The 22,821-nt window shown below is 53.1% G+C and overlaps 1 protein-coding gene across 3 annotated transcripts in view; it reads right to left on the reverse strand.

Moving 5' to 3' along the window:
* Positions 1–8,911, reverse strand: part of SEMA3F (semaphorin 3F) — a 28,005-nt gene extending 19,094 nt beyond the window's left edge. For all 3 annotated transcript variants that reach the window (XM_080934073.1, XM_080934072.1, XM_080934071.1), the window contains exons 1-2: positions 8,404–8,911; positions 4,398–4,558 (exon numbers count right to left, since the gene is read on the reverse strand). In XM_080934073.1, the coding sequence (XP_080790199.1) occupies positions 4,398–4,509 (112 nt within the window). In that variant the 5' untranslated portion in view covers positions 4,510–4,558; positions 8,404–8,911. The remainder of the gene's footprint in view (positions 1–4,397; positions 4,559–8,403) is intronic.
* Positions 8,912–22,821: the final 13,910 nt, after the last annotated feature.

Here is a 22,821-nt window from a genome sequence, read left to right on the forward strand (position 1 = left end):
CCCTCTTGACTTCTCTATCGCAGCAGGTCCTTCCCAGGCACCATCTCGCCAACCAAAGGTCAGAATTCTGGAAAGGTGAGGAGACCTTGGGGCATGCTCTATCAACCCTCACCTGTCAGCCACCATCCTGGTCACTGAGCTTTTTCTTCTCTGCAGGGGACAGTATTCACATAATTAAGTCTGCTCAACACCACAATGAAGTCAGAGCTATTCCCAGGACCCCATTTTCCAGAAGGCAGTGGGAACAGGCAAATTCACTGTTCAAGGTGTATTGATAACCACGGTGCAAACAAGGCAGCCCTCAGGATAGGTCTGGCAGCACAGGCCTCTAATCTCAGAGGCTGAGGTAAGAGGATCTCAAATCCAAGGCCTGCTTGGCCTACAGTTGATGCTTTTTCAGGGTGCTACTACCATTTCCACCTTACAGAGGGGGAAACAAGGCTCAGAGAGCCTAAGCCACTTCATGGAATTTACACAGCCACCAGGGGTAGGCTTGGAGTTCAACCTCTAAATGAAGGAGGCACTCGGGGGCCCTTAGTAATAGGGACCAGGAAGCCATCTTCTGAGCTTTCACCTCTGGAGAACGGGAGTGGTGAGAGGTGTATACACACATACAGGTTAAGCAGCCAAGAACCTTCTTTGGGGTTTGCTGCCTCCCAAGCCACAGGGTAAAAGATGCCTTTAGGGGCCCCGGGTGAGATCTGTATCTTGGCAGTTTCTCTTTAAATTCTTTACGATTACGAAGCCGTGAGGGCTGCCAGGGAACATGATTTACTCCTCGAGCATGCACCAGCTCCCCACTCAGTGCCAAGGGAAGCCGGAGCCAGCAGGGTGGGGTGGGCGGCATGCCAGAGCCTGAGACAAGGCCTGGGCTTCGGAAGGCCCAACCAGTGCATTCCATCCAAAGGAAAGGGTCTGGGTTAAAGGCCAAGGTTCCTGCCTGACGGCCTCAAACTAGGCCTCCTGCAATCACACAAAGCCGGCCTCCACTTCCTCCAAAGCCAACTGTCATCCTGGCTCATCCTGGTACATCCACCCCTCTCTAGCTTAAGAGCTCCAAACCCGCTGTAGCTGCCAAAGCCACCTGACCTCTGCCCAGCTTCCTGATGTCACCATGGCCTCAGCTCCTGGACCATGTCCTCCTCCTTATTTCTCTACAGATGAGAAGCTTCCCGAGTTTGGACACTCAGTGAACCCTTAGGGCCCAGGTCGATACTCCAGCTCTCCAGCCCCACCCTTACTCCCCAGTTAAGCCTGGGCCAAGATTCTGGCAAGGTTTGCTTGCTTCAAGCCCTTACGTCTCAGCCTGTACTCACCGCCCCCAGGTGAAGCTGATGACTCATGACCACTCCTGACCTCTAGCTTCATCAGTTCCAACAAGAGATACAGCAACCTGGTCCACTAAAGATGCCACATGCAAATGAAGTGAGTGGGCAGACATCAGCCAGCCCCCTCCACCCTGAAAGAGCGGAGCACTCTTCCCGGCTGAGGAGCTGGGTGCACTTGAGGTCAGAGCCCAGCTCCACAGAAGTTCTAGCGCCTGCCTGGCTCTCACCTTGGCAAAGGCATGGCATCCACTTTCGTTTTTGTTCTTTGTCTCTTTCCTGATCTCTCTTCTCACAGTGACCACTTGCTCCCTCTCCCTTCTCCTACACCTCAGTTTCCCTAACAGCCCAGCTGTGTCACAAGGTCCCTCTCTCCCACCAAACATTTCCCAGCCCTAAATCCTGGCCTAAGCTAGTCCAGACAGCAGTGGCATGGGGGTGGGGGCGGGGGTCTTCCTGACAAAAAGTAAACATTCCTTACACTGAACAAAGGCCCTGGCAGGGCCTGGCACCTCCCTACTGCTGTGAAGGAGGTGGCTTCAACTTAGACTGGCCCAGGGCAGGGAAGGAAAAGCTTTTTCATCCTAACTTGGCTTGTGATTCTGGGCAAAAGGGACTCCAGGCACCAACAGGAGAGGGGGGTGGCTTACAGAAGCAGGAGGGCAAGACACATCTGGTGCTCTGTCATTTGGTCCTACTTGGCTCCTTGTTTGTGTCTGGCATTCTCTGTACTGCTAATGGAAGCCCAGGAGATGGACCACAGAAACCTCTCCGTCTGAATGAACCCTTGGCTCTCAGGCCCTCCTGGCTCTAGATCTGGGGTGCCTGGGCGGATGGGTGGGCTGCAAGCTAGAATCTGGTCTGATTCCTGTCTTTGTTCTTTTATCTTCCCTGAGAAGTGTGGCCCTTCACACCAGCACCCCTGCCTAGGAGAGTTTAGCTAAACCCAGTATGAGGCAAGTTGCTTTCACCCAAGCCTTAAGAAGAGAGTCATGGAGCCCTGGTAGCTCAGGTGCTTCTTCCTGAGAGCAACTCTCTATGAACCCTGTATGTGTACACTGGAAAGGAAGACTCTCCACTTCTTTCCAGCCCTAAGCCAGCTGTGAGACCCCCATCTCTGAGTCAGTCTCCATTTGGCATCCCACAAACATTTCTCCTCACTTCTTGTGGACCTGAGGAGCTTAAAGGGGAGAGGGCACGCAGGGCCTGGGTTCCACAGTGGGGTCACCTAATAAGGGTTTTCAGTCACATCATGTGTACTGCATCTTGTTTACTGCAGTGTTCTCAGTACTTGACAGAGTACAGCGCACAGTAGGTGCTCAAGTAAATGCTGAACTGAGCTCACATCTGAGCACAATGCTATGGCATAAGGTCAGGTGAGAAGAGGGAGGTGACCCTGGCTGATGAGTCTTTCTGGGACAGGTACTAGACTCCAGGATGGGGTGGCCCGAGCATCCTCCAGCCCTATCCAAGGCCAGCCAGGCACAGCAAACAACACCGTAGGCTGGCTGCCAGCAAGCTGGGCTTTTAGTCACTGTGGGTGTCGGCTTCAGAGCTAATTGACAGGGAATCGACCCAACTTGATGTGGGCGCCAGCAAGCCCAGGACTCCAGGGTTCTATTTCTGGCCTTCTCTCTGCCTCTTGCCTGACCTTGGCCCTGCTCTTGCCCAAGCCTCAGTTTCTCTCTCTGAAAAACAGGAACAAAGCCTTTGTCCCTTTGCTCCTAGAGGTCCAACAAGTTTAAAAGGAGCAAACAGAAGACCAAGCTATGCTTCCTTGCTTTCTGGCATAAATGTTAATATAAATAAATACCCAAAGCTATAAACAGAAGGTCCTGAGGTGTGCTGTTCAAGCCCCCTCCCTTCTCTTGTTGGGGGAGGGGACACTTAATGGCACTAGGAAGGGAGGTGAGAGGGGGGAAAAAGGCCCCTTCAAGATTTATTAATCTGCTTTGAGGAATTCCACCAGGGAAGGGTGGAAGTACCGGCAAATAAATATCTCACCTTCCCAAGGCTGGGAAAGGAGGCTCTTAAGAACCAGAACCGATTAACTCTTGTGTGCCCATCAGGACTGGGAAAGTTAACCAGGTCACTCCCTCTCCTTCAATTAAGTTGTGGGGGCGGGGTGGGATGAGGCTAGGGCCCTGCCAGGGGGCCATGGTGAGGAGGTAGGGGCTGGGCTTCAGCCAAGCCTGAGGAAGGAAAGGTCAGCTCAGTGTTTCACCCAATATGGCTGCTGGGAAATCTGGCCAGTCTGCACTGAACTGGCCCCACCCAGGGCAGGAGGGTAGCCAGTGGGGCTTCTAGCCAGAGGATGGCCAAGACAGCACTGGGCAGAAACTCTCAGTCCCCTAACCCCAGCACAGCCACTGCTCTTTACTTCAGATCTCTGGTGCATTACAAACACACATACACACACACACACACACACACACACACACACACACACACACACACACGTCCCTTGAGGGAGTGTCTAGCAAATAAACCACAGGTCCTAGGTTCTCACTGTGCTCACCTGCCAAGTGTGCTAGCAAAGGTGGTGGATTCTTAAAGAACTCACTGGGGGCTTGGGGTACTAATGCCTTTCACAATAGTAGATGCCCTCCCCGAGCCCACCAGGTATTCTATTCTCCCATGATCCTCCAGGCACAACACGGTGTCCTTCCTCAGGGACCTTGGAACGAACACCCACTGCTCTCAGGAACACTGGCTCTGAAACACACCCAGAGGAACGTTCTTGCTCCTCCAGCTGCCTGAGTCTACCTCACTGTCTGGCCCTCCACCCTAGAAGCTGCCTGGGACACAGACAGGCTTGACACCAGCAAATCCCACCGAGTTTTCTCCCACAGCTCAAAGAATCCAGTGCCCAGCTCAGGACCCTCTCCCAAAAGATCTCAGTCCTCTGAGTTCCAGCCTTTCCCAGCAAGCTCTGCTTCTCTCTTCATGTTTGCCTAGGAAACCCCAGGTGACTGTTGTCAGTCCCGTGCCCTGACCGCTCCCCTTGCCTCCGCAGGAAAACCAGCACAAGAAGGAAGGATGGTTTGGGAGAGGAGCAAAGGAGTCTCTTACCTTTGAATGACAGTCGGACTCTAGGTGTGGCTGGAAGCTGGTCCTGGATGGGGGTAGCTGGCCAGGCCCCGGTCAGCAGGGAAGCCCAGAGGATGAAGCCAGTGACAAGCATTGTGGGAAGGGCCTGGGGCCCAGGAAGCAGGCTCCAGTTCCGTGGACACCTGGGAAGAGAGCAAGGTTAGACTGTATGAGCCATTTCCGTGGGCCGGCTTTTATTTTGAGACAGGGTCTCCTCACTATATAACCCTCTAGCCTTGAACTTAGAACGATCCTCCAACCTTTGCCTCCTAAGAGCCGAGGCTGTAGGAGCGCAGCACCCTGCCTAGCTTCCCTATACCTCAGTTTCCCTTTCTGAACAGAGTGTTGGAGTCTCCATGCTCACAGCTCTCAGGACAAAGCTCTCGTTCTTTCTTCTGCCTCCCTTTGTCTGGGGACATGCTGCGGGTGAGCCTGCCCCTGGACCACCGGGGGCAGCAGCACTGACTGGGGGAACTGGAGAGTCAAGCCTTACTCCCGCCTGTCCCCTCAGTTCCATGCCGGACACAAGCAGATGGCAGAAACTCTCTGTGGCTCACGGCAAGTTTCCACAGTCTGCCCACAACCTACGGAGTGGCCATCTCCCATGCTTGAGCAAGTGCTCTCCTCCCAGAGCAGAAAAGTTTGTACCTAATATTGGAGTGGAAGGTAATTATAGGAAGATGGAGGGGGGGCAAGAAAGAGACACACAGATGGCCCAAAGCAGGAGGGGTGGCATCAGTTAAAAAAAAAGAACAGACAGATAATAACAGGACTCACATTTACTAAAAAAGCAGGAAGCAGGAAGCAGGAAGCACTCAGGTTAGACGGGCTGAAGGACTTCCTCCATAAAAAAAAGTACCAGTTCAGGGATCAGAAAGGATGCTAGAATGGCCAGTGGATCTGTAGTAGGGTATATGCCAGATGCACTGCTCCCTTCAAAGTCACCCTATCCCTGGCAAGTCCAAATTTTAATACTGTGTTTTTCAAATATTGTCTCCCCAGGCAGGCTGGCTGTTGGGTAAACGCAGCCCAGCACCAGTTGTTGTAACATATTGCTCCCTCCCAATATGAGTCTTCGCCAACTCCCACCCCCCCACCCAGAAAGCACTGGGGGTGAGGGCATTAAGAATAACAGCATCATCACCCCAGATCTGCCCTGTCTATCCCCTTTTCCCACAAGAAGCAATATGACAGTCCCATTCCCAGGACACCAGGGTATGTGTATGTTAGGATGTGACTCCTTGCCGTGCCCCCAGCCGGGGCTGTGGGGCTGAGACAAGGCCTAGGCTCCACTGTGAACTCCTAGACTCCAGTGCCCTCCTCAGACCCAGCCCCCAGCCCCGGAGCCCTGCCTCTCCTGCCAAGGAAAACCACTTGGTAGTTCCTCAGACAGGAAGTGCAGCTTCAGCTGACTCCTCCAGCGGTGCTCTCTCTCGGAGTGCCTGGCACACCTCTCATTTCTCCAAGATCTCCCCATCCCAGATGCTCTCTCCCGGGGAGGCTGGCTGACTGGGGGAGGGGAGAAGCAGGCCCAGCCCCTCCCCCATCGGCTGGGGGCACAAAGCTAGTGCTGACAGAATTCAAGACAGGCTCCGGCATGAAGGCAGGAGGGGGAAAGGGCTAAGCAGTTTCCATCACCCTGAGGGTGCACCAGGAGGCCCCCATGAAGAGTCCTGCATACACATACACACATCCACACCTGCATGCCCACGCACGTCCTCACAAGCGTGAGTTTGCTCAAGAACTTGACCTGCAAGTGGGGTGCGGCTCAAGGAAGCTAGAAGGGCAAGATGTAGTCTGAGTCCCTGAGATCTTTGATCAGGGGGCTCATGTCAACAGCACCCCCCATGACCTCATTTTCCCCCATATCCATTTTCACAGTGACATGGTCAGGGTCACCAAAGCCAGTGTTGATTCACTCAAGGTGCCCAAGAAAGTAGGGGACCTTTCCCATGAGGCTCCTACAGGAAGCTCCCACAATTCTCTGGCCCTTGAAGGAGTAAATTAGTGGGAGGGGGGCGTGATGAAGTCTGCAAGGGCCTCAAGACCAAATCCAGGGCCCCTCTTTGGAAACCTAGGGGTGTGGACAGAGGAAAGAGAAGGATGAAGAGGAAAGGAGGGACAGAGGGGGGGAGGGGGAGGGGGCGGCTACGGTCCTTTCCCTTCAGCTAGCCCTTGAATACCTTCCATTCAGCCCCAGTCCTCTTAAAGCCCCCAAGTCAGAGCAAGCTCGAGTGGGTGGACAGGGGAACAGTCACCGCCACCTGGGAGCCCACCAGGAGAAAAACCGAAAAGGAGAAGAAAGCTGGCGGGAGGGAACAAGGGAGGGAGGCAGCAGGCGGGAGGAGGAGAGAGGGAGGAGAGAGGGAGGGACGGAGGAGAGACGCCTGAACAAAGAAACGAGGAGCCGGGGCTGGCAAGGGGTGCAGGGAAGGGGCGGACGGAGGAAGGGGTCCAGAGGCACCTGGGGGCGGGACGGGGGGCCAGGTGGTCAAATTGTCCAGCCTGATCCAGACCTCCCAAGCTCATAGTGTGTGTCTGTGTGTGTGTATGTGTGTCAGGGGGAGCCTGTCTTAGCAAAAGGAGGTTGGCTCCTCTAGCTGAGAACTGCCTCGATTGAAGGGAGGCAAGGCAAGAACAGGGCTGTAGAGGAACACGGAGGAAATTACTAACAGCACCCCACCAGCTCATCAGCTACCCCACACATGCCCCAAGACTCCTTCCTAGAGCCTCAGCCTCCCCCTCCCCCAACACCTCGTAGACCAGGAAGCAGACGGGTTGGGACCGAAACCCCCTTTTGTGGCCAGGGTTTTCCAGTCAAGGTCACCTGGGCCAGGCTCCATCCCCACCCCCAAGGTACGCAGAGTAGCGGGGGCAGAGGCTGGGCTCCTGGCCTCTCCAACCCCCACCTTCCTACTTCCGGGCCTGGCTCCTTTGGAACTGGGGGGGGGGGGGCAGTGAGGATAGATAGGACTGCATTCTTGCCTGGCCCAGACAAGATAGTCCACTGGGTCTAGGCACACCCCCCTGAGAAGCCGGAGGAGCAGCCCCGGCTCCATCCCACCCCTGGGCACAGTTTTCCCGTATCTGTAACTAGGGTAGCGGATATTGGAGAAATAGTGAATTTGGGGGAACAGGAGTCCTTCTACCTGGCCTAGCTCCACGGTGGGCACAGGAAGGCTCCAGTTTGTCCTCTCGACCCAGTAGTTAATGGACTGGTGGCAAAATGCACCTATTTCAAGAATGAGGAGTTATCGGTCCGGCTGGGACCCCAGTCTTAGTTCCAAAGGACTCTTCATCTTGACACTTTCCTTGCCTCACCTGCTCTAGACAACCCGCTACCCACCATGGTCCCTTGCCCACTTCACCTCTAGGGCCCGTGATTCAAACTGGGGCTTGCTTGACTCCAGACTCTTCCAACTTAACACCTCACCTATACCGAGACCCCTGAACCCAAGCTGGACCAAAATGCAGCTGGGGACCAGGAGATCGGCAAATGGCTGGAAGAAAAGCCCATTTGGAAACAGATCCCCTTGTCTCGCTGTTCCGGGCGACCCTCCACGTGGGGGCTTCCAATTTAGACCTTCCCCTGGGGTTGATCTTGTCTAGAGACACAGAGGCAGTGCAAACGCGCCGTTTGGGAAAGAGTGGTGCTGCAGGCGTCAGCAGAGGACTAAAACAGAAGGATCCGAACTCCCACTCCGCGAGGATGATAGTACCCACCCAAAACCTTGAAAACCTTGCGGGGGTGGAAAAAGTTAATTCACACACCGGTGACCCCGGAGGCCACATCTCCTAGTCGCACATCTTTACAGCGCCGAGGAGCGGAGGGGTCCAGAACGCCGGGACAGGTATGAAGCACATCCTAGTCCTGTCGCCTAGTGCCCCAGACAGTGTGCCACGGTTCGCCAGACCTCGCGCACTTCTAAGGAGTTGCAGTACCGCGGGTCCTAGTGGGGTCGGGAGGTCGCGTTCCCTCTGTACTCACCTCGTCCACGGCAGCGGGGCCTGGGCGCCCGGGCAGCGGTGGCCGCCGCAGCAGCGGAGAGGTTTGCGTCGGGCCGGTCCGCTTTAGCTGCCCCCCGGGGCCACGGCCCTGTCCGCGCCCTCTTGTCTCTGAGCCTGAGCCGGGATCCGCACCGCGGTCTCGGCTTCACTGGTTCCCCTGGCTTCGTGCACGTCAGCAGCCGAGGCCCCGGGCCCTAGCCCGGGCCATGGAAAGGCTCAGGGGCGCTCGGGGCCGCCTCCCCCGGGGCGGGCTGCGGGCGCCCCCTGGCCTGCGCGCCGAGGGCGCATTCCCCGGTGTGGGGCGCGGGCGGCGGCGCGCGCTAGGCTACGGAGCGCTGCGCTGGGCTCGGCCGGGTGGCGCTGCGCTTGCCTGACTAGGGCCGGGAGACCGAGCGGGGCTGCGCGGGTCCTCGAAGCCTACCCTGGCTCTACGCTGCGCTCGGGGCTCCCTAGACCGCTGCGGTTTGTTCCCTAGCTGCTAGGGTCTCGAGGCCGCTGGCGGGACGGGACGCTCGGAGCCGCGCGCGGAGCGCAGGCAATTGGCCGCCCGTGGGCGACATTTGCATAGCACGGCCCCGCCCCGCCGGGCTCGCCCGGCCCCACCCCCGGGGCGGGACCCTCCGGGCCCCCGCCCCGCCCCCGCTCCACCTGTCCGCGGACTGGGCTCAGGGTTCCCAGGCGGTGGGCAACCCGCGCCAGGGGAGGCTGCTCTGCGCCCTGCACCCCCGCCCTGGCATCGCGGGCGGCGCCCCCGCCCCGCCCTGGCTTTGTCTCTCCGTGGATACACCGCGCACCATCGCGCCTGGTGTTTACCCGGGCATTCAACTCCCTGGTGAGAAGGGCTGGAGCGCAGGGGAGCAACCAGCCTGCACTCACCTGCGCGCCCCCTTCCGCGTTCCTCCTTCCTACTTGCAGCCATCCAGGGCCCCGCGGCGAAGGACCTGGGACGGCCCAGGCCTCTCAGCAGGTGGCGGTGCAGCCCTTGGGACGGTTGGTACTTCTGGACCTTCCGACAGATGTCTACCTCCAGAGTAGGTCAAGTCGGTGCAGCTCAGCCACTAGCTCTATCCAGCTACCCAAATGCTCCAGGTGACCGCCTCAAACACCAATATGTCTCATTTCAGGCCAGCGGCCCTCACAGACTTTCCCTTTACAGTGCCATATTCTAGAGAACCCAGATGACATGAAATAACTCGAGGCCTCCCGGCTATGAAAGGGACACTTGCTTTCAAATCTCTTCAACAATTGAGCAAGAGCTTCCCTTGACCCCAGGAAGGGTCCCTCTGAGCAGCCCATCCCCCAAGGTCATGGCCTCATCAGCCAGAACCACTTCTCAGCCCTTCCCCACACACTCTTGCTGTGGTCCCAAGAGGCTTTGGCCCTCTTTGTCCTCTGCTTCCTTCCCCTGTCCTTCATCTCCTATTCCCTCCTCCTCCACTTTCCCTTCTTGTCTGTCTCCCTCCTTTCTTCCCCTTCATTCTCTCTGCCTTCCACTCTTCTTCCCAGGCCTGCCTCCATTTGTCCTCTTCCTCTCCCTCTTCCCAATCTCTCCTCCTGTCTCCTTTTCTATTTCTCTTTTCTTCTTCCTCCATCCTCCCCTTTTCCTGCTACAACTCCCAAGAGAGCCACTCTTCCTCTGACCCCCTGACTGGCTGACTATGGGTATCAGAGGGGTACTGGGATTCTGCTGAGGGTCACCTGACTCACAAGTGGGGTAGGGCTGGCTGTTGAAAGTAAGGAAAGGTCTGCCTGCTGTTTATGGTGACTGTAATGAAGGACAGCACCTGATCTCCCTTAATGTCATGCTTCATTCAGAACACTAACAAGAAGCTACTTGAGCTGGCATATGCCTTTAGCTTTTAATCTAGGCACTTCTCTGAGTTCCAAGCCAGTTTGGTCTGTACAGCGGCAAATTCCAGACCAGCCAGGGCTATACAATAAAATCCTGCTCAGACTAACAAAACACGTACATACACTGACAGGGCTCAGTGGCAAAGCATAGGCTTAGTGTGCGCAATGCTTATATTTGGTCTGTCGAGCCAGAATCAAGTACATCATTGCTAACCGCCTCTCCCTCATCCTCAGTGGTACTCACCAGGGCCATCTTTGTGGTCACCATCAGGGTACCGCCACCACCATGGGCAGCTTAGGCCTACCCTGACTCCTCACTGTAATTACATGGCTATCCCAGGAGCAGGGGAGACAGTGGCTCAGTGGTTAAGAAAGAGGACTGACTGCTCTTCCAGAGGTCCTGAGTTCAATTCCCAGCAACTACAACCATCTGTAATGAGATCTGATGCCCTCTTTTGTTCTGCTGTCATACATGAAGATGACAGAACACTCATACACATAAAATACCATACGTAATTATTGCTATCCCTATGGCCTCTAAAACCATCTCTTCCATTATTTCATAGCCTCCACCTGTATCCTTGAAACCCTTCTGGCAGCCCCGGCAGCAGCAGCAGCAGCATGGTTGTAAGGGTGTGGCAGAGCTCCAAACTCAGGGCTGGAAAGGACTGACTCTCAGTCACAGAACAGTTTATCACACAAAGGTCTCAGGTGATAAGATGATGAGAAGGGAGCCTCGAACAAGAATTGTACCTGACTATGTGCAGAGTGAAAGGCCAGGTCCCCCCTGACTGGGTCAAGTATGGTGGCACACATCTACAATCCCAGCAGTTGGGAGGTGGATAATCAGGAATTTGTGGTCATCCTCAGCTACATAGCAAATTGGAAGCTAACCTGAGCTTTCAAAAATCCTAGAGGAAGAGGAGAAAAAAAGCCCCCAATACCCATGGGCTAAGCTGGTAACAGAAGCACATGCCTCTCCTTCAGAGTCTGAGGTAGGGGCTGCTTAGTGAAATACTGTCTACAGAAAACATACTAGGGTATGTGGGGGGCGTGGCATAGGTCTATAATCCCAGCACTCAGGAAGCCTAGGCTGGCAGATCTCCCCGAGGTAGAATCTCATATATCTCAGGCTAGCCACAAACTAACTAGTAGCCTAGGATGACCCGAACGGAATTTCCTTTTACCTTCACCTCCACAGTGCAGGGGTTGTAGTCTTGTATCAGATGCAGTACTGAGGGTCAAACCCAGAGGTTTGTGCATGCCTGTTCAGTCTGCCAACCAAGCCACATTCCCAGCTATACTGCATTCTTATATAGAACTATCTGAAGAAATAGTAGATAGTTTTCTGCAATTTCACCTTCAATTTTAGAGATTCAAAGGACCTTTAAAACCAACCCTGATTTAATTCTAGCATTTGGGAAGCAGAGACAGAAACGTCCAGGTCAGGCAGGGCTACATCCTGAGATTCTATCTCCAAACGCTAAAACAAACATATGAAAAAATGAACCACAAGTTGGGAGAACTCTTATTCCAGCAAGAATTCTAGCTACTTAACTCTGGGTGATCTTCAATCTTGCAAAAGAAGTGGCCCTATTGTCCCCACCACAGAATGGAGGAGGAGACAGAGAGAGGTGGGCAAGACATGTGACCACCAGGCTGGAGAGAACAGGCATCTTCAGTAGTTGAGAGAAAGCCCCCCAGGACAGGCCAGGCTCACGGAGCCTACAGGAAACTAAAGGCATGCAACAGACAGGTGCTCTGGGGTTGGCAGGGTGCTGGAGCCCCAAGCCTCACTTACAGAGTTCAATATTTTGATTGAACTCAATCATTACTGAATGACTGTGAGAGCAGGCCTGAATAGCACCGGATCCACTCAAAAGATAACCTGAGCCAAGAGGCTCACACCGAGCTGAGAGAGAGCTGACATCCTACCTAGCTCAATGGACCGGCTGTCTTCTTCATCCTATACACCCTGACACCCAGAGTCTTCTTGTCATGCCCCTATACCCATTAGCTGCCAATGTCCCCCCTGAGAGGATGTCCTAGTGGTAAAGAAAAGTTCTCTCTGACTCCTCTGTGAGACCCCCAGCTCCAGGCATGCTGTCATCTTCTGTAGTTCCCACTGCAGTCACATGACAGGGTCGGGGTGGGGGGGTATTTGTGATGGCTTCCTGCACCCTTCTAGGGATTCCAGGTGGTCAGGAACTGGCTTCGTCCCCACCCTGGGTAATGGCGTTCCCTAAAAACAAGAGAAAAGGTCCTTTCTCAGGTTCTCCAGCCCTTCAACCTGGCCCAACTGTTTTTTTGGCAGCTTTTGTATCTGTTTCTCTTTCTCTAGCTCTTCCAGGCTGTTCTGTGGGAACTGCATTGCAGCTTCTTGGCCTCCTGCTGCCTATACATCCTCTATCTGGCTGCCAGGCCTACCACAGGCTAGAGACAGAAGCCTGGAGATGCATTACCCCCGCTAACCTGAGAGGGATCCAGCCCTCAGCCCTCTGCATATGAAGGCTGGACTTGGGAGACCTCAGAGACCTGCCACGCCCCTTGGACGAAGGTGGTGTCTACACTCCCTCCCACCCCACCCCCCCACCAGTCTCCAGGGAACCTGTTTCCCGGGCCTAGCAGGCAGAGCAGGCCCTGGCCCGCCCAGCATTGCTGGCTCAGATTTCCTTACTTTCTGGTTTTCTCATCTCCCCTGCCCCAGGCGCCACTGCCTGCTCTCTCTCTCTCTCTCTCACCCAGCCCCCAACCCCGGAACTGGAACCAGTGAGGGGGAGAATTGGGAAGGGGCCTGAGAGGGGGAGCGGGGCAGCCGGTTGGGCAGCACCAGGAAGGGGAGGCAGTGAGGAGTCACCTCTGGCCCAGGGCCAGGATGAGGTTTGATTCAACCTCCTGCCCAACCTGCCCCAGAGGCTGGCTAGGAGCCGATCAAAAGCTGGAATGACCCACCTCCCTGGCTGCTCACCAGCCTTTCTACTCCTGTTCCCTTCCTAGGAATGCTCTTCCCAGATATCTATGCCAGTTGGAATCCTGCACTTCCTCCAGTACTGAGCCTGGGTCATCTCTTTCACCCATTAACTTGGGACTCAGGTTCCCTCCTCAAGGCTGTCTGCCTCCTCCTCTTATTCTATGTTTGGACCTCTCAGGTCCTTAGCCTCTTCTAGAACCTCTGGACTCTCATTTTGGGCCTTCCCACATGTGGTTCCTTTGCATCTAGAAATGCCTTTCCAGTCTCCTTCTAGATCCTTCAAGTCCCTGGCAGAGGCCCATCACCCAGAAAGCCAGTCCTTACAATGGCTGAATCAGAGCTTCCTGGGGTCCGTCATCCAAATACTAGGAAATCCTAAACTCTGCATTCTTTAGGCCAGAGAACTATCAGCACTGTTGCCAGTGTGAGTTCAGTGTGAGTAACAGAGACAGACACATGGGGCTAAGATCCTTGCTTATCATCCTTTTCATTTTGTATGGTGTTAGAGCATTTGCGCACGCGCCAGTGTGTGTGTGTGTGTGTGTGTGTGTGTGTGTGTGTGTGTGTTAGTAAGGAAAGTGGAGCTGAAAGGGCCTAAGCTCACTGTCTTTGAAGTGACCCATGATTGAGGACCATCCTGAGCATATCCTGTTTAGACAGGGGCCATATAGCCCTCCTGCAACCCATCAGGCCTGACCAGCCTTCATGGGGAGCCAAGAGCCAGGCCTTGAACTCCATCTGTACCCGGCTCTGCAGAATCACATTCCCAGCAAGAGTTGGGGTGTGAACTCAGTGTTCCTCGGCTTTCATGGCATAGTTGCCTGGCTCAGTGTCCAGTTCTTCCTTTCAGCAACTCAAACCCAAAGCCTATGCTAGTCTGGATTCTCATGTTAGCAAACACTCTGAGCTTCACTTTTAAAGTGTGGAATACGCTAGGTGAGCACAGGTTACCTCTGACCACCGGCTTGCTGAGCAACCACAGCTGCCACTTCCAAGGCCAGCTTCACCTGGTATCTGACTCTGTGGAAGCCTCCTCCCTTATTGTCCCTGCTACTGTTCCTCCTACAACTCCGAAAGATTTCAGGATAAGGCTGTCACATCTCTCTGCTTACCCAAAAGTCTCCATGGCTCCTACTTTGTTGAAAATCCAAGTTGGGCTTAGTAGCACATACCTATAACCCTAGACTCAGGGAGGAGTTCAAAGCCAGCCCTGGCCACATAGTGAGACCCTATTTCAAAAAGGAGAGACAGACAGACAGACAGACAGACACACACACACACACACACACAGAGAGAGAGAGAGAGAGAGAGAGAGAGAGAGAGATCCCAGGTTTCACATGGTGGAAGCAAAAAAACGATGTCCTTGAGGAGGAGGAGGAGGAGGAAGAGGGAAGGAAAGCTGTCTTAAGATGATTGTCTATGCCTCAGCCTGTCCCTACCTCTCTGACTCTTGTCCTCCTGGCTACAACCTTCTCCTTCCACACCTTGGCGCTCCCAGCCTTGGGGCCTCTGTAGTAACTATTCCTGCACATCCTTCCTGCCACACCAGAGTGTGCTCCCTCACTCACCCTTACTGACTTGTGCCCAGATCCTGCCTCCTCCGTGGTCCATTCTGACCATCATGGTCCCTGCAGTCCTCCTTTCCCCCTTGCCCTCCTCCCAACATCCCTGTTTTCACGTTCAGTGGTTAGTCTGCCCCCCAAGAGGGCAGGCAGGTCTGTTTTATAAGTTGCTTCTCCAGATAGTGAGTCGAAGACCCAGCTGGGTTGAAGGTGCTCCGTGTTCTGACCATGGGCAGGGAAGTGCTTCCCCCACCTCGGGGCCTCTGCTTGCACTGAGCGTGAGGATGGGCAAAGAAGGGCATATGTTCAGTGCTTCTCCCATAAGAACTGGCCTCGGGAAAAATACTCTTGAAAGCAGTTGCAGCTGCAGCAGCAAGGACTCAAGGTGGGTTCTGCTCCATCTCCACAGAGCAGAGAAGCAGCGAAATTTGCACTGTGAGCTTTCTAGGGGCAGACACAGTGACAGAGGTGGACCTCGAAACTGGGAGAGACCCCGGCGGCTCACTGACAAAGCGGACCGTGGCAGCCTCTGGTCTTGTGAGGTTTCTGGCTACCTCCCAGGACCGCATCTGCTGTGCACACTCCTTCCATGTGTCTGTGTGGCCCCGTCCTGGGGGAGGGGGGCCCAAAGAGGGTTCCGGAGCCAGGCTTGCAAGCTGGAATCTGGACTTACTTAGTTCCAAATGACTGGGGAATGTCCCTTCCGTGACAGTGGTGGTGGCGGTGGCGTGCCCCTCCTCCAGTCCCTCTCTCCCAGCAGGGCAGTGGGGCCCAGATGAAGGAAGCCCCCCATAGGAGGGGGAGAGGGTTAGTACACAGACACTGGGCACCAGGCCATTAGGCCTTCCTCCCGGGGACTGGCTACAGGTCATACTAAAAGAGGGATTGTGATTTAAGGTCACTGTCCCTTTTCTCCCTCCAGAGAGCTGAGGCCAGAGCATCCCAATTAGATCCCTAGCCTCCCTTGATCAAGGAACCTGAGAGTCTTCCACCAGCAAGGCCTCTGAGGTACAGCAGCAATGAGATGGGCCAACCAGGAATGCTGCTTCTAGAGACACCTCCCCTTTACCGAGTGTAGCCTTCGTGCTCTGGAGGACTGCAGGGCACCAGGTCCAATGCCAGGTATCTGTGCAAGGAGCTAACTCAACCCTGGGCTCACTTTGCCCAGGAAGCTGGCTCTCCATGCTCTATGTAGTTGCCAAGCCAAGTGGATACCTTTCTGTCCTGGCGGGACTTGATGTTCAAGCATGACTGGGCTGAGTAGGGACCGAGCCGTTTGTGATCTCCAACCCTTCATCCAAGGGTGAGGAAGGGAGCCTCCATTGTATTATTACAGATCTGAGATCTGTGGAGTCGTAGGGGCAGGCCTTGAACTCACTTTGGCCTTACCTCATTATATGCCCATTGAATGACGATCTTGAGGAAGAAAAACCTGTCTGATTTTGTCTGTGGATTCCAGACCTGGACCCCTCGAGTATTGGGGTGCAACTTCTGAAAGAGAAAAGACTATGGCTTCTTTGAGGGTGACGGGGTATGACATGTTTTGACTTTGATTTAATTAAATTTACCTGCTTCTTTGGTGTAACATCATAGGTTGGCCTCTGGCTCCCTATGCAGATGAGGACGACATTGACCTTCTGACCTTCCCACCTCCCAAATGCTAGGATGACAGGCATATGCTACCAAGTCTGACTTTATGTGGTACTTGGGATCAAATCCCAGGGCTTCATACATGCTGGATAAACAATCTATCAAGTGGGCTACATCCCTAGCCCTGACTCAGATTTTAAAGTATTTCTCCTGGCTAATATGGACCTAAAGAGAATATTGTGGCTATCCAGAGGATTGGCCCCAAATTTGGCTGGAACACTGTGATGGGGCTAGATTTTTTTTTCAGAGAAAACCAGAAATCACCCTGCTTTCTTCTGACTTCTAACCCAATGGGTCTGACCTGGATTCTGAGCTGGAGATACAGGCTGGCTACCTGGTCCTTCTATCCTTGGACACAAGGCCAGCTTGGCAGACCTCCCTACCTTCCTCTCTTTCAAAAGTGATTTAGACTTTAATCTGAGGACAAGTTTGTACAGAGCCTTCGCTTACCGTCAGAGGAGCAGGGACCAGCCTAGATGGAGGGATAAGAAGGCAGGGAGGGAGGGAGGGGCATGATTTAGTTGAGACAGCAGAACAGATCTGACACTCAGCCCTCCTGGCTTGAGAACCCCCAGAATAGTTTGCAGGCATTGTTCCTGCCAGCCAGTGTAATGTATTCATACCTCCTAAGTCTACCTACTGTGTACCACAACTCCTGTTGTCAACCAGCCCCAATGGTCATAGCTCACAGCAAGGAGACTCTCTGGGGCTTAAGAAGCACTCTTAAATCAGCCCAGTCCTGGGCAACTTACTATCCAGTTCACAAGTAGAGGGACATTACTACCCAGGAAGGAGGAGCCTCCACACTTCACTGAAGGTTGGGCTCCTCACTGTCCCTAAGGAGAAATTGAGACTTGCAGAATGCCAATAGGTACCTATGCATTGTCTTTCTTTTTTAAAAATGTGTGAGTGTGTGTGTGTGCATGCATGGGCAGGAGGGCTCAGCAGTAAAGAAGACCTGAGTTCAGTTCCCAGTACCCACATGGTGGCTTACATGACTCCAGTTCTAGAGAATCTGATGCCCTCTTCTAATCTCCATAAGCATCATATATACATATAGCACACATACATGTGGGTAAAGCACTCATACATAGACTAAAAGGAAGGGACACACAGGTATATAGGCAGATATGTGTACATGGGTGTGTGACGGCTGAAGACGGATGTCGAGGGGACCCTACTGTATCAGTTGCATTTTATCCTTTGAGGCCGGGTCTCAGTTAAACCCAGACCTTGTTGCTATGCCTAGTTTTATGGAGACTCTAAACTTACAGGTGAGCCACCTGCCTCACCCAGAGCTTACGTGGGATCTTGGGATCTGAACCCAGGTCCTTTGGCTTGTGCAGTAAGTACTTCCACCACTGAGCCATCTCCCGGAGCTTTTTGGGGGGGAGTGTTGTGGAAAGGAAGTTGACTTGGGGTCTTTATTTATATGTGTGCATGTGTCTTCATGTGCATGTGTGCATAGATACATGATGGTGCTCTCGGAAGGCAGAAGAGGGTGTTGAACCTCTGGGAACTGGAGTTACAGTGGTTGTGGGCTGCCTGTTGTGTGCCTGATACACAACAGCTTTGATGTACACAGATCAAATGAGCAAGAATGCTAGAGCATCCTGTGCCGTCCTTCATGTGTTAGGATTATACAGTTCCACGCACAGCTTTTTCCTAGAAAGCAACATTTTTTCCTCGCTCTCCTCTAACCCATGATGTCTCAGTCCTTTGGTCTCTGCCTCAAGCATAGAGCAGCCACCAGCCCCTCTCTCCAGACATCCAGTCCTGCCTGAGTAAGGAAAGGCACATGACTGCCCCATGGCTGGAACCAGGAAACCCCAGCCCTTCTCTATGAGCTTTCTCCAGTCCCAGGACAGCCATGGTGGGGGCAGTCTGTCTCACTGAACCTGACTATGGAGATAATCTCACAGTTTATCCCTAAGCCTCAGTTTCCCTTTCTAGAAAGGGACTGTCCTTAGCATTACCTGTCCGTGCTCAGGCTCACACACCAAAGTTCCAGTCCTTCCAAAAACATAGGACTCCAGTTAAAGACGGGCCTGCTAGCATGATTGTTTATTGGGCCTGAACTGATGTCTCGGTAAAAGCACTTATCTGTCTTACAGAGGACCTGGTTTAAATTCCCAGCACCTGCATACCGCATAGTAACTCATAACCATCTGCAACTCCAAGGTACTATTTTATGTATATATATATATATATATATATATATATATATATATATATATATATATATATATATATACATAAAATAAATGTAAAAAAATTTTTTGCGTGTTTTGCATTTTGGGGACAGGTTTTCTCTACATAAACCTGGCTGTCTAGAACTCACTTTGTAGACCAGGTTACCCTCAAACTCTCAGGGATCCACTGGCCTCCGTGATTAAAGGCATGTACCTCCATGCCCAGCCTAAAAAAACATTTATTAATTGATCAATAGATTGCAACCGGGTCTTATGCAGCCAAGGCTTCATGAACTATGTATACAGCTGAGACTGGCCTTGAGTTCCTGATCCTCCAGCCTCTACCTCCTGAGTGCTGGAATCTCAGGGGTCCACCATTCTTTCCTTTATGCAGTACTGGAGCTGGAATCCAGGGCTTTCAACATGCTAGACGACACTCCACCAGCTGAATCACACATCCAGCCCCTCCAAGAGAAATCTTAATCTCATTTAGACAAGACTGAGGGTAGACTCCATGTAGGCATAGAACTTCAGAGAATGGCATTTCCCATCATGGGCTGGGTTCATCTTTAGGGTAGCTTTCTCCAGAGAACCACAGAGAGGCCAGCCCTGGGTCATAATCCTGTTCAGGGACTAGTGCCTTAGAGATAAATGTAGCCAATCCAGGGCCTTTCAGGTAGGGAGGTGAGGACTAGATAAGGCTAGGAGCCCAAGACATGAGCCCAAGGCATGAGCAATATCCTTCCCCATCTCTTAATAGGTCCCATATTCTTTTAGTCCTTCTGACAGGGTTCAAATACACTTCCTAAAAGCCACCTCTTACATATTCAATCAGCCTGTGTCCTGTCAGCTCCTAAGGTAGCGGTTCTCAACTTGTGAGTTGTGACCCTTTGAGGGTCAAATGACCCCTTTACAGGGGTCACATAAGACCGTCAAAAAAACACAAATATTTACGTTATGATTTATAGCAGTAGCAAAATTACAGTTATGAAGTAGCAACAGAAGTAGTTTTATGATTGGGGCCACAAGCAACATGAGGAACTGCATTAAGGGTTGCAGCATTAGGAGGGTTGAGAACTAGGACTGCTTAAGGAGATCCTGAACTACACCCTACACAAGCATTTGAGACACACACACACACACATTTCAATGAAGCTATGTCTAAAGAGTAGTAGGGTCAGGCTCTGAAGTAAAGGGCTAAGGGCTAGGAGCCACCTCAGGAAGGGAAGAATACCTTGGTAGTTGAGAACCATTAACTCTAACTGTAGTTGGAGTTCCCAAGGGCAGAAGAGCCCAGCCAAGAAGGAGGCTGGTGTTTAGTGAATCCAGAGTCTAGAAAAGGCAGGCTCAGCTAGGAAGAACCTGACTGGCTGGCCAGGCAGCCCTGGGGACTTGGACTTCACTGGTGTCTTTGCTCTCCCATCCTGAACAAGTCAGAACCAGAGAGTATCTACATAGCTGTATAGAAAGGTTTCTGGAAGGACTGGAGAGATAGCTTAGTGGTTAAGAGCACTGACTTCTCTTCCAGAGGTAATGAGCTCAATTCCCAGTAAGCACATGGTGTGTTACTTATCTGGTGTGTCTGAAGACAGCTACAGTATATATATATATTATTATTATTATGTATAGCACATTCTCACCAAGTTACAACTTATTGGCCCTTCCCACTAGTGACAGGGAGACCAGAATGCCAATACAAGGGACACAGGGACATCGCCCAGAATTGCTCTGCTGGAACCTCAGAAAAGAAGGAGCAGGTGTCTGTTTTCTCATCTGACACAAGGATGCACTTATGTTGGGGTGGCTCAAGTTTGCTTTTCTATGAGCCCACCTGCCGAGGCCTCAGTCAGGTGTTCGGCCCCACAGCTGTAGATAGGATTCTCACATTCACTGGAACCTCCTTAGGGAAGGCAGCCTCATTGTTCCCCCTGGGAGAAAACCTGTTTGCAGGCTGTCATGGGAACACAGTGCTAGCAAAGCAGACTGCCTGAGACTCCTGGGTCCCATACTGCCCCCTCCTTAGACAGGCCACAGTCTCCACCCCTCACGTCCAACATATTACTGTTCCTCCAAACTGTGATGTGCCAGAAGTTACAGAAGTTAGCAATATGAGGTTCTAGGGGTCAGCGGGGAGCTCTTCTGACCTAGGGGTACAAGTGAAAAGGCTCAGAGAGCTGGGAATATGAGGGTATAAAGCTAGATGCTCACGTCAGCTGAAGAGACAGCTGCAGAACTGGTCAAAGGGAAAGCAGAGGTGGAGTCCTCTGGCAAGGGGGACAAATACTCATGGAGCCCTCCTGTGGAGCCCCAACCTATGGAACCCTTGCTCTTTCTTTTTTTTAAATGAGGATTTTTATTATTTTATTTCTCTGTTTTTTTGGCAGCTTGACTCTAGGCTCCTATTTATTTATTTTTTAAGATTCATTTATTATATACACTGTAGCTGTCTTCAGATGCATAGAAGAGGGCATCATATCTCATTACAGATGGTTGTGAGCCACCATGTAGTTGCTGAGATTTGAACTCAGGACCTCTGGAAGAGCAGTCAGTGCTCTTAACCGCTGAGCCACCTCTCCAGTCACCCTTGCTCTTTCTATTGGTTGACTGACAGCTCTCTCCAGAGTGACAGCACACCACCTCTGTGGGACATGTTGCTTTCACAAATGCTGACAAGCTGGGGAATCTCAAGGTTTCTGGGAGGACACAAGGCCACAGTGTCCCAGTTAAGCTTCTTTTCTGCCTACCTTCCCAGTCCTCAAACCTAGGTGCTGTTCAAGCACACCCACGGATGACCCTGGCTGGGCTGAGGCAGGCTCCCTGCTTCCAAAGGTAAACATTATGACCCTTGGTCATAAATGGTAAAACTGAGGCTCAGAGAAAGGGCCTTGTCCAAAGCACCAAGGGGCAGAGAACTTCACCACTTACATCAGCGTTTTCTTAGGTACCAGCAAGGCCATCCACAGCAGGAAGTGTGGGGCTATGTCTGCAGGTTACAAGGCTGCTGCATCTGGCAGCCTCGGTCCTGGCTCTCTGAGCCTGCTTTGTCCCCTCCCCAGCATCCAGCATCGGCAGCTTCCCCATCCCCAGGATCCCCCTCCATTCTGCCTCCCCTGGGTTGGGGAATCCTCTGCTTAGCTGCAGACTACTTATCTCTACATCCTGGGGGACTGCTTTGCGGGAGTTGTGGCTCCACTAAGCACTTCCGAGGAGTCAGGTTAGGGAGACCACCTAAGGGTAGAGCTGGGGAGGGGGGCTAGGTAGGGATTCAGGGCATGGAGCACAGGACACCCCGTCTCAGTCTCTCCAGAGAGGCTGTCTGTGTTCCAGGTGTCAGGCAGGCTCTAGGCTACGCTGTCCCCACCAGGTGTGAGGCTTCCGGCACCTCAGAGGCCCCTTTGTCCCTTATCTTCTCAGCCTCTTTGGTGGCAGCATACAGATAAGCATCCCTTTCTGGGCTGAAATTCCAACCTGGCAGCTACTCCACCCCCTGGGGGTCTGGGACCTGCCAGCTGCACCCTCTCCTGGGACCCATCCAACACGTACATTCCACCTACGGTTCGGTTCTCCAAGCTCGCATTTTCGCTAAATGCCGCTCCCCCCACCCCCACCTTGGAGCCCCGACGACTCCTTGGATCATTGTCCTTCTCCCTGACCCTCCACATTTTGTTGACAATGCCCCTTCTTTTGACCCTCATAGCTAGGCATAGAGAGAGAGCATTGCAGGTGGGGTCCCTGACCTACCAGTGGGAGAGTGAAGGCCGGGAGCTGACCCTTTCAAAGATCCCCCACCCTGGGGCAGCCTCAGATACACCCCCTAGGCTTCCTAGACCACCCTTCTCAGGGACTCTCTACCTCCGTCTCTCAGCCCTGTCTCAGCTTCTCTTCTTCCCGGTCTCCCCCCTCCCCCCTCATTAAGCCTCCTAAACCCGCCAGCTCCCTGAAGCAGGAAATTGCATTCTGCCAAGATTAAATGGACTTGAACGCCCTGCCTCTGCCCGCAAGGGAGGGGAGCTGAAAGGGGCCAAGTTTGTTGGGGGTGGGGGTCGGGTCCCTGAACCTCAGTTAGGGAAGGAGGATCTAGCAGGGTGGGGTATTTCAGGATGGGACGGGGCTTTCTTAAAACTGAGGAGAGAGGACAACAGGACAGAAGTTAGACAAAGTCAGAGGACTGT

This window comes from Micromys minutus, assembly GCF_963924665.1.
Source record: "Micromys minutus genome assembly, chromosome: 21".
Lineage (NCBI taxonomy): Eukaryota > Metazoa > Chordata > Mammalia > Rodentia > Muridae > Micromys > Micromys minutus.